General features: G+C 39.2%; 1 protein-coding gene across 1 annotated transcript; it reads left to right on the top strand.

Moving 5' to 3' along the window:
• The first annotated feature begins 899 nt into the window (after window positions 1-899).
• Window positions 900-11878, top strand: LOC107571015 (gastrula zinc finger protein XlCGF8.2DB-like). Its single transcript, XM_016257300.1, has 2 exons — window positions 900-922; window positions 10229-11878. The coding sequence occupies exon 2, from the start codon at window positions 10234-10236 to the stop codon at window positions 11365-11367; it is 1134 nt and encodes a 377-aa protein (XP_016112786.1). The 5' UTR covers window positions 900-922; window positions 10229-10233; the 3' UTR covers window positions 11368-11878.
• The last annotated feature ends 423 nt before the right edge of the window (window positions 11879-12301 follow it).

Below are 12301 nucleotides of genomic sequence, written 5' to 3'. Positions count from 1 at the left end.
GACTGCTGTGTTAGCACTAACATTAGATTACAAAGTGGTACAGTAGCTGTTTATACGTACTTTCACATTTTTGTTGTCTAAGAGTTTTTAACATTTCACAGAAAGAAAAATATCAGTGGCATGAGAGAATACGATATTTAATCATGTAGAAGAGAAAATGCTTGAAATTCTAGATATGTATACTATTTGTGTGTGTGTGTGTGTGTAAATAAGCAAAAAAAAGTAAATAAATAAATAACAAGAGATTGATTAGTCAAAAGAGTGAAAGATGTCAAATTTGGTGGTCTCCCTCAGCCTTTGTATAGAAACACTTACACAGCAGCCTTGACTAGTTTTATGTAATTTAATGGCAAGGTAAGAATACAAAAAGTATAGTATCATCACAGTATGGTGAGGGCCGTAACATTTCCGTCACATGCTTGAGGTATTCAGCCAACCACAACGCACTGGATAGCTGGCCAATCAGAGCACACCTCGCTTTTCAGACCGATGAGCTTTGTAAAAATCGACGCGTTTCAGAAAGGCGGGACATAGAGGAGAAACAATAATGTACAGTATGTGGAAAATAATGTGTTTTTTGCAGTAAACCGCATAAACACATTTCATTACACCAAATACACCAAATAATGTTCTTTTTAGCAACATCATCATATGACCCCTTTAAGGCCATTAACTCTCTCTGACTGACTCCCTCACTAGTGCACTGACTACTGAACTAGGGAGCTGATTGAGACGCACCCAGAGATTTAGTTTGCATTTATTTTTTAATTATTAATTTAATAATTTACTTTCTGTTAATTATTCTCATCTTAAACAGGACAAAGTGTCGAAACACACAGAAAAACTCCTGAAGCGGCTAGTGAAGACCTGAAGATTGAAGAAGCATTCAGAGTCAAACATGAAGATACTGAGGAACAAACAGGTTGGTTTTTACTCATTTGATCCTTATATAAATGTCCAGCTCTACAGAAATGAATATTGATAAAGAATGTCACATGAGTGTAGAAATTAGAGTGGTTTGTTGACCGACATGTTGAGATCACATGACCAGGGGCCCATTCTTCGTACGTCGCTAACTCAGTTAGCTGGATGTGATTGTTGATGATTTGGCCTGATCTTGGATTGGTTGGTTCTTCGAAGCTCATCCTGGAGTTACTGTCGTAGCAACAGATCCGTGAGCTTAAACCTGCTCGGGAGCAGCTTATTTCATGGAAACAGGATTAGATCGCATCTTTTTAAGCAGAATTGATACTTTAAATCTGTCAGCTACCACCGCTACTTTATTACAAGAGTACCCTACTGATGCACGGACAGTAATTTACAATAATAATCTTATTTTAAAAATTATTTAAAGATAATATAACAATGTTGTGTATCAGTTAGCTGGATGTGATTGTTGATGATTTGGCCTGATCTTGGATTGGTTGGTTCTTCGAAGCTCATCCTGGAGTTACTGTCGTAGCAACAGATCCGTGAGCTTAAACCTGCTCGGGAGCAGCTTATTTCATGGAAACAGGATTAGATCGCATCTTTTTAAGCAGAATTGATACTTTAAATCTGTCAGCTACCACCGCTACTTTATTACAAGAGTACCCTACTGATGCACGGACAGTAATTTACAATAATAATCTTATTTTAAAAATTATTTAAAGATAATATAACAATGTTGTGTAGTCTTTAATACTATAGACACAGCCAGCTTTACTCACTAAAGGTTTATTCATCATAAAATTATTACTTCATAATTGTATTAGAGTCTTACACACATGCTACACAGATAATGTAGAGTCGAGCATTAATTTGAGTGATCACAGATATTGTGGGAGTGGCTTGATGGAGCGCAGAAGATGCAGATAACATGATCTTGACCCTTAAGAAACTTTAATTAACGCTGTCACGTAACAAATCTGTTCAAATATAAAATTAAATTAATTGCTAATTATTACATTGGAATAAAAATGTAAAGCCTGTACAAATATTAGAAATCGTGAATATAAATAATTGGGAATCATGTAAAAAACTAAAATAAAATAAAAACAGTGCACATTTAATTGATCTATTATAAAACAAACATGAAGATACTGAGGAACAAACAGGTTGGTTTTTACTCATTTGATCCTTATATAAATGTCCAGCTCTACAGAAATGAATATTGATAAAGAATGTCACATGAGTGTAGAAATTAGAGTGGTTTGTTGACCGACATGTTGAGATCACATGACCAGGGGCCCATTCTTCGTACGTCGCTAACTCAGTTAGCTGGATGTGATTGTTGATGATTTGGCCTGATCTTGGATTGGTTGGTTCTTCGAAGCTCATCCTGGAGTTACTGTCGTAGCAACAGATCCGTGAGCTTAAACCTGCTCGGGAGCAGCTTATTTCATGGAAACAGGATTAGATCGCATCTTTTTAAGCAGAATTGATACTTTAAATCTGTCAGCTACCACCGCTACTTTATTACAAGAGTACCCTACTGATGCACGGACAGTAATTTACAATAATAATCTTATTTTTAAAATTATTTAAAGATAATATAACAATGTTGTGTAGTCTTTAATACTATAGACACAGCCAGCTTTACTCACTAAAGGTTTATTCATCATAAAATTATTACTTCATAATTGTATTAGAGTCTTACACACATGCTACACAGATAATGTAGAGTCGAGCATTAATTTGAGTGATCACAGATATTGTGGGAGTGGCTTGATGGAGCGCAGGAGATGCAGATAACATGATCTTGACCCTTAAGAAACTTTAATTAACGCTGTCACGTAACAAATCTGTTCAAATATAAAATTAAATTAATTGCTAATTATTACATTGGAATAAAAATGTAAAGCCTGTACAAATATTAGAAATCGTGAATATAAATAATTGGGAATCATGTAAAAAACTAAAATAAAATAAAAACAGTGCACATTTAATTGATCTATTATAAAATTTTTATTAATTTAATGTATTAATGTATTTAACTTTTTATTTCATTTATCTATTATAACATGTATGTAGTTTTGCTCGCTTGGCTGTTTCTTTATAAAAGTCCAGAAATTGGTCGAGTTTTTCGTCAGGTGTCTTTTATTGTATGATGTCATTACGTTGCTGTCTTGCCAATCGCTGCACTGCTGATCGTGGTTTCGAGTATCGGTACATAGCCCCTTTTAAACCAATCCATGAACGTGCAATTATCTCAGATAACTCAATCCAGCCAGACTAATCATCAACAACAGGTGCGTCCAAAGAACCGAATTAGCCAGATCCTGATTAGCGCGATGATATCATCTCAGATGTGATATTTCATCTCGGATGTAATAAGCGACGTACGAAGAACGAGCCCCTGTATGAACAAGAAGATCCTGCTTTCACATTGGACATTTGTTATTATGACATCATGCATTTGAGTTGTACCAATAATACAGAATTAGCCTAAACAAAAAATATATATACAGTGGGGAAAAAAAGTATTTAGTCAGCCACCAATTGTGCAAGTTCTCCCACTTAAAAAGATGAGAGAGGCCTGTAATTTTCATCATAGGTATACCTCAACTATGAGAGACAAAATGAGAAAAAAAATCCAGAAAATCACATTGTAGGATTTTTAAAGAATTTATTTGCAAATTATGGTGGAAAATAAGTATTTGGTCAATAACAAAATTTCATCTCAATACTTTGTTATATACCCTTCGTTGGCAATGACAGAGGTCAAACGTTTTCTGTAAGTCTTCACAAGGTTTTCACACACTGTTGCTGGTATTTTGGCCCATTCCTCCATGCAGATCTCCTCTAGAGCAGTAATGTTTTGGGGCTGTCGCTGGGCAACACAGATTTTCAACTCCCTCCAAAGATTTTCTAGGGGGTTGAGATCTGGAGACTGGCTAGGCCACTCAAGGACCTTGAAATGCTTCTTACGAAGCCACTCCTTCGTTGCCCAGGCGGTGTGTTTGGGATCATTGTCATGCTGAAAGACCCAGCCACGTTTCAACTTCAATGCCCTTGCTGATGGAAGGAGGTTTTCACTCAAATCTCACGATACATGGCCCCATTCATTCTTTCGTTTACACGGATCAGTCGTTCTGGTCCCTTTGCAGAAAAACAGCCCCAAAGCATGATGTTTCCACCCCCATGCTTCACAGTAGGTATGGTGTTCTTTGGATGCAACTCAGCATTCTTTCTCCTCAAGTTGAGTTTTTACCAAAAAGTTCTATTTTGGTTTCATCTGACCATATGACATTCTCCCAGTCCTCTTCTGGATCATCCAAATGCTCTCTAGCAAACTTCAGATGGGCCTGGACATGTACTGGCTTAAGCAGGGGGACACGTCTGTCACTGCAGGATTTGAGTCCCTGGCGGTGCAGTGTGTTACTGATGGTAGCCTTTGTTACTTTGGTCCCAGCTCTCTGCAGGTCATTCACTAGGTCCCCCCGTGTGGTTCTGGGATTTTTGCTCACAGTTCTTGTGATCATTTTGACCCCACGGGGTGAGATCTTGCGTGGAGCCCCAGATCGAGGGAGATTATCAGTGGTGTTGTATGTCTTCCATTTTCTAATAATTGCTCCCACCGTTGATTTCTTCACACCAAGCTGCTTACGTATTGCAGATTCAGTCTTCCCAGCCTGGTGCGGGTCTACAATTTTGTTTCTGGTGTCCTTTGCCAGCTCTTTGGTCTTGGCCATGGTGGAGTTTGGAGTGTGACTGTTTGAGGTTGTGGACAGGTGTCTTTTATACTGATAACGAGTTCAAACAGATGCCATTAATACAGGTAACGAGTGGAGGACAGAGGAGCCTCTTAAAGAAGAAGTTACAGGTCTGTGAGAGCCAGAAATCTTGCTTGTTTGTAGGTGACCAAATACTTATTTTGCCGAGGAATTTACCAATTAATTCTTTAAAAATCCTACAATGTGATTTTCTGGATTTTTTTTCTCATTTTGTCTCTCATAGTTGAGGTATACCTATGATGAAAATTACAGGCCTCTCTCATCTTTTTAAGTGGGAGAACTTGCACAATTGGTGGCTGACTAAATACTTTTTTTGCCCCGCTGTATATATTTTTCTGTAACATTAATCCTAATATCTGCTTCTAAAATATAAACCATTAATTTCTAGCACTTAATTATGCAAACCTAGAAATCTACAACCAAATTAAACCCTGCGGCTCGTGACGATACATTGATGTGTAAAGACACGAGACGATCGGTCTGTGCAAGAAACTGAATTGTATTTATATTGTTTTTTTACCTCTGATCCACCGCAATGTCCAACTGTCCTGCGCGTGTCCTCGACAGCCGGCGCGTGATGCGTCTTCTTCTTGCTTTACGGCGGCTCGCAGACTTATAAGTGCATTACCGCCACCTATCTCTCAAATGGACCATTGCCACCATCTACAATCTCATTTAGGAGTGTCAATGGTCCATTTGAGAGATAGGTGGCGGTAATGCACAGGAGGAGCTGGGGATGGAGGTGGGTGATTATTCAGCAGCTATCGCTTCGCTCAGGAACTAATGACTGAAGGGACCTTATGAAGGGAATTATGATTGGTGTCATGATCCTATAGGTAAACATGGGTCAGCTGAGTGTCAGCTGATGCGAGCTTGACTAACATGGCCTGCCAGAACTATCGCTACGCTCCATTTCTGTCAGGACCACTATTGTCAATATAACTTACGATTAGCATACATTTTAGGTTGGGGGAATGGTTCTGTTCTGGGCAAACACTCCCTGCCCATCTACGCAGCCTAGCATGGATAGGAGCAGGGAGAGCAGAATACCCCCCAACCAAAATTCTGATAGCAATAACTGAATGCCTTACGAAAGGAGAGTGACGGCGAAGGGGTGCTTTTCTGCTATGAGCAGGTAGGAAGAGCAGCTTGCCCCTTCAGGAAGACAGTGGCAGTGACAGTTTTTTTTTTTGCATAGTTTGTCCAAGGCTTGTAAATTGAAGTACGTTTTATTTTTATTGTTTAAAAATAGAAATAGAATTCATTTAGATACTATTTGCTTAAAGTTGTCTTGGTTTTGATGCAAAATAAACACAAGCTTAAGATTATTTTAATCAGGGTGTACATAAATTACTATTTCATCAACTCATTTATCATGCGGGAAATCTTGTACCTGCAAATTGCTTCTTCTCACCGGTGATTCCTGATGGTTTTAGAGGACAATTACTCCTCATCACCCCGTTATTTCAAAGAATAGTACAACGACAAATGCAACAAGTATAAGCCTTGTACGTTTGGGAAGGTGGGTGCGCAGTCAGCGGAGGCTCGCGAAGCGGAGCCAGGCGTAAGTATAAATCCCGCTTAAGCAACAGCAGGTCTAGCAACGATATAATACTGGACACTAGATAAGCCTTAACAAGCAAGCAATCCCAATACCCTGATAGCTTTAAGCAAAGACCTTCTGAAATGCATAGTGGGGGGCAGCATGCCCTTACAGGAGAATAAAAGTAGCGAAGGGGTGCTCTTTTATAACAGCTAAAAAAAAGCATTGATACAACTTTAGAAGCAAATTTACAATCTGCGCATAAAGTTTCAAGCACATTACCGATACACTAGTTAGCTTGAGCAACAGCACATCACTGACTTAAACACAGCGTGTTGGAAGTAGTCAGATAAGTTTAATGAAAGCATCCCCAATGGATGAGCCTGAAGCAGCAAGCCTGTTTCATATCGACAGCCTTGCCAACAGATTAAAACAAGGCTCGCTGGTAAATTTAACTGGTAACGTTACCAGTGTGACAATACGATAGCATGCCTAGCAAACATAACTGAACAACTAGCCTTAGACAATGAGCAATATCTGAAGCATGTTCACCAACATAGCATTAGGCAATAAAATGAAAGAAACTTTGCTTAGCTTCGTGAAGACATTCAGAGATGAATAAAGGTGAAATGGCCAGTTGTTACATGAATGCTTTAACCCTTCTTGAATATCTTGTTTCTTCCAGCGGAGAAGCAGATCTCGTGTAAAGTTGTTGGTGCAATCGTATTAGCACAACTTCGGCAATGAATTGCGGGCAAAGTGTCTATATCAATTGCGAGGAGCCATGCTCGCTCAGATCACTTCAGTCTATCGGCTTGACAAACAACGCGGCGAACTTGAATCTGGTGAGATACTCTGTGGGAATCCTGTCAAAAATCTAGATTAAATGCTTCCTACGGAGATGAAATTCACCGTCTGATTAGTTCCTGAGTGAAGCGATAGCTGCTGAATAATGACTGAAGGGACCTTATGAAGGGAATTATGATTGGTGTCGTGATCCTATAGGTAGATGTGGGTCAGCTGAGTGTCAGCTGATGCGAGCTTGACTAACATGGCCTGCCAGAACTATCGCTGCGCTCCATTTCTAGCTTAAGCTAAGCCCAGTCTGTCAAACCGGGCCATTAAGTTCTCTTGCGAGCTCTTACTCACTTCCTGTTGTATTTCCACTGTCCTATCAAGGAAAAATGCCAAAGGCCGCTTTAAATGACAGGAACAGAATCAAGCAAGGTGTTTTTATAATCATTGGGGGGAAAAAATTATTTTAATTGCTCAGCTGCAGTGGGGCCCCTTGGTGGTTCGAGGGCCATATGCAACTTTCATAATTTGCGCATAGGGAGGACTGGCACTGATGAAATCTCTTTAGTTTCAGATTGAATTTAGCAAATGCTGTGGCCAGTAACTGTTTATTCCCAGTGCAGTCAGTCCTCCAGACTAAGATGATGCAGACACTCACTGCTTTTTGATTAGAGATGTGCAAAACTTCTGCAATATTTTATTAATGTTGATTAAAAAAATTATTGCAAAATGACATCATTTCCATGAATAGCATTTTTTATGAGACTAAAACGTAATTTTTCATCTTGCAATAAGTCATGCTGATGGATGTTGGTAGGTTTACGTACATCACAGCCACTGCACTAGCCATTATTTTTTATTCGAAGTAGGCGTATATGTTTAGCGAAGCAGCACAGTCCATCCAAGCATTACTGGCAAGGACAGCCCCTTATACTTGAGAGCAGCCATGTATGAGGCATTTCTTTTAGGTTATAGTACATTAAAGAATGATCATGTGACTTTTACGTACGCCAGGTGACCTGTAAATGCGAAAAAACTGTTTCCAATGCAGTTTTGTGAAATATTCCTTTTTCAAATTGCCTAATACACTAGTTAGCTTGAGCAACAGCATATCACTGACTTAAACACAGCGTGTTGGAAATAGTTGGATAAGTTTAATAAAAGCATCCCCAAAAGATGAGCCTGAAGCAGCAAGCCTGTTTCATATTGACAGCCTTGACAACAGATTAAAAAAAGACTCGCTGGTAAATTTAACTGGTAATGTTACCAGTGTGACAATACGATAGCATGCCTAGCAAACATAACTGAACAACTAGCCTTAGACAATGAGCAATATCTGAAGCATGTTCACCAACATAGCATTAGGCAATAAAATTAAAGAAACTTTGCTTAGCTTCATGAAGATATTCAGAGATGAATAAAGGTAAAATGGCCAGTTGTTACGTGGATGCTTTAACCCTTCTTGAATATCTTGTTTCTTCCAGCGGAGAAGCAGATCTCGTGTAAAGTTGTTGGTGCAATCGTATTAGCACAACTTCGGCAATGAATTGCGGGCAAAGTGTCTATATCAATTGCGAGGAGCCGTGCTCGCTCAGATCACTTCAGTCTATCGGCTTGACAAACAACGCGGCGAACTTGAATCTGGTGAGATACTCTGTGGGAATCCTGTCAAAAATCTAGATTAAATGCTTCCTACGGAGATGAAATTCACCGTCTGATTAGTTCCTGAGTGAAGCGATAGCTGCTGAATAATGACTGAAGGGACCTTATGAAGGGAATTATGATTGGTGTCGTGATCCTATAGGTAGATGTGGGTCAGCTGAGTGTCAGCTGATGCGAGCTTGACTAACATGGCCTGCCAGAACTATCGCTGCGCTCCATTTCTAGCTTAAGCTAAGCCCAGTCTGTCAAACCGGGCCATTAAGTTCTCTTGCGAGCTCTTACTCACTTCCTGTTGTATTTCCACTGTCCTATCAAGGAAAAATGCCAAAGGCCGCTTTAAATGACAGGAACAGAATCAAGCAAGGTGTTTTTATAATCATTGGGGGGAAAAAATTATTTTAATTGCTCAGCTGCAGTGGGGCCCCTTGGTGGTTCGAGGGCCATATGCAACTTTCATAATTTGCGCATAGGGAGGACTGGCACTGATGAAATCTCTTTAGTTTCAGATTGAATTTAGCAAATGCTGTGGCCAGTAACTGTTTATTCCCAGTGCAGTCAGTCCTCCAGACTAAGATGATGCAGACACTCACTGCTTTTTGATTAGAGATGTGCAAAACTTCTGCAATATTTTATTAATGTTGATTAAAAAAATTATTGCAAAATGACATCATTTCCATGAATAGCATTTTTTATGAGACTAAAACGTAATTTTTCATCTTGCAATAAGTCATGCTGATGGATGTTGGTAGGTTTACGTACATCACAGCCACTGCACTAGCCATTATTTTTTATTCGAAGTAGGCGTATATGTTTAGCGAAGCAGCACAGTCCATCCAAGCATTACTGGCAAGGACAGCCCCTTATACTTGAGAGCAGCCATGTATGAGGCATTTCTTTTAGGTTATAGTACATTAAAGAATGATCATGTGACTTTTACGTACGCCAGGTGACCTGTAAATGCGAAAAAACTGTTTCCAATGCAGTTTTGTGAAATATTCCTTTTTCAAATTGCCTAAAAAACACCTCATGCAAGCGTAAAATGTTTTTGTGATATAGGGGAACTGCGAAATTGACATGTTTACATTGGGTGCATTTTCAAGTCACAATTTCAGTTTGCGCGATTTGAAGGGTAATGGAAACGCAGACAGTGGTCAGTGTGACTAGTAAGCCAACTAGAGCTTATTTGTTGATCCTGCAACATTTATAAGGTGAAAGAAAGCCATGATTATTATTATTAACAATTTGTGAATGCAACAACCAGATACGTAATTGTCGAAAACAATGTAATGGTACATCCCTCCATCAAGATCTAGATGAGTGGAGGTCCTAAAGAAAGCAAAGGATTAACAATATCGACAAGAAGTTCTGAGATTACAGGTTACAACTCTTTCAGAAGTTTAGTAGGTATAGGATCTAGCTTGTATTTGATGCTTTTCATGTCTAAATGTTTTGATGTTTGTTGCTTCATGCCTTTAAACTGGTTTTAACTTGTATTTGTCTCTTTTCACCTCAGACCCGATGGCGCTGAAACAGGAGAGTCAAGAACAGAATGAAAAGGAAGAGAAAGATCAAAACGAGAAACATCACGATTTCAAAACTGAAGAAAAAACGATTAGTTGCTCACCGAATGAAAAGACTTCCTCACCAAAAAAAGCTGAAAAAACACAAAACCTTAATTCCCACATGATCATTCACACTGGAGAGAAGCCATTCACCTGCCAACAGTGTGGAGAGATTTTCAATCAAAAAGAAAGCCTTAAAGTCCACATGAAAATTCACATTGAAAAGAAACCGTTAATATGCCCTCGGTGTGGAAAATGTTTTAAATGGAAAAAAAACCTTGGGACACACATGAGAATTCATACCGAAGACAGACCTTACACCTGTGAACAGTGTGGAAAGAGTTTCAGGCTCAAAGAAAGCCTAAAGACTCACATAAGAAGTCACACTGGAGAGAGACCTTACATCTGCAAACTGTGTGGGAAGAGTTTCACACAAAATGGACATCTTACGACTCACATGAGAGTTCACACTAAAAAGAAGCCATTTATATGCTCTCAGTGTGGAAAGTGTTTTACACAGAAAAGAACCCTCGATGCCCACATGAGAGTTCACACTGGAGAGAAGCCATTCACCTGCCAACAGTGTGGAAAGAGTTTCAGGCTCAAAGAAAGCCTAAAGACTCACATAAGAAGTCACTCTGGAGAGAAGCCATTCACATGTGATCAGTGTGGAAAGAGTTTCAGATATAAAGAAAACCTTAATAAGCACATGAAAATTCATTCAGCAGAGAACGGTTTTAAATGTCATCAGTGTGAAAGGAGTTTCACAGACACAAATCACCTTCAGGATCATGTTAAAATTCACATCGGAGAAAAGCCTCTCATGTGCCATCACTGTGGAAAGAGTTGCTCAAGAGAAGATAACCTCAAAGTTCACTTGAGAATTCACACTGGAGAGAAACCTTTCACCTGCGAACAGTGTGGAAAGAGTTTCAGGGTTAAAGAATACCTTCAGATTCACAAGGTAGTTCACACTGGAGAGAAGCCTTACAAGTGTCCTCAGTGTGAGAAGAGATTCACATGTCAAGGCAGCATGAAACGTCATTTGAAAGCTCATTCTGGGAAGAAACTGCCATTTTCTTCAGTGTGACAAGAGGTTTAGAAAAAGGAGCAATTACTACAATCATCTGCTCGATCATTTTGGAAGACATTATTTTCGTTTCTGCATATACATTCCTGTGGCCATTCCTGACCGTCTGCTTTGCTGTAGTTTCAAATATTGAACGGTTGTTGAGATTCCCTCAAATGTTGACTGTGTACTCGACAGGCAGCCCGCGGGCCGTATCCGGCCCAACTGCATTAATGTTGTGGCCCGCGTCATGCTGAAGATGAATGTATTTTTATTCAAATTTACACTCAAAAGTAGCACAAATATTAAGCAGAGTGACTGTATGCTTGTGTCGCTTAAATGCAGTTGATACTCCTGACACTTTGCATTGTGTAAATGGCAGAAAGTCCTCTTAGTAGCAACAAACAATAAACAAACTTTTATTCAAATTGTGAATGGGATAAAACAAGCAAAAAGCGCTCCCATTACAATGAATAGAGCTGTAATCACGTCTATTCTTTCACGTAGTTCCCTATCTGTCGGTCACTACGAGTTATGTCGAACAACATATGGGGTCTCACTTGGGAAAGTTTAAAGTCCCCCTGTGGTGGAAATAAAGTTTTTTATGTTTATTTGTCTATGGGTTGTTTTTAATATGCTTTTAGACAAACCATGTGCCAATCCATTTATCAACACCATTGCTGAGTATTTTCTCCTTAAAACTGTATAGTTTCCCAAAGGCAGTCACAGAAACGCGGTTTGAAACCGCCTTTGTTTTGCTACGTCACAAAACTCAATAACAGTTTGGCTGTTGTGTGACTGAGTGGAGGTGGGGCCAATTTGCGTATTCATAGATCCGCGTATAGTAAATGAGGCAAGGGTGTAGAGTTGCATTCAAGCTATTTTAAGGCATGAGAAAATTATTTTCACAAAAACATTTTTTTAAATGTAATTTTTATGATCAAAGATGAGATTT

Source organism: Sinocyclocheilus grahami, unplaced genomic scaffold (assembly GCF_001515645.1).
Source record: "Sinocyclocheilus grahami isolate Dianchi unplaced genomic scaffold, SAMN03320097.WGS_v1.1 scaffold1536.1, whole genome shotgun sequence".
Taxonomy (NCBI): Eukaryota; Metazoa; Chordata; class Actinopteri; order Cypriniformes; family Cyprinidae; genus Sinocyclocheilus; species Sinocyclocheilus grahami.
The sequence above is the reverse complement of the archived record's forward strand: the minus strand, read 5'-3'. Positions and strand labels throughout refer to the sequence as shown.

Excerpts from the sequence above, each read along its gene's own strand:
- LOC107571015 (XM_016257300.1), top strand. The coding sequence starts at position 10,234 with ATGGCGCTGAAACAGGAGAGTCAAGAACAGAATGAAAAGGAAGAGAAA.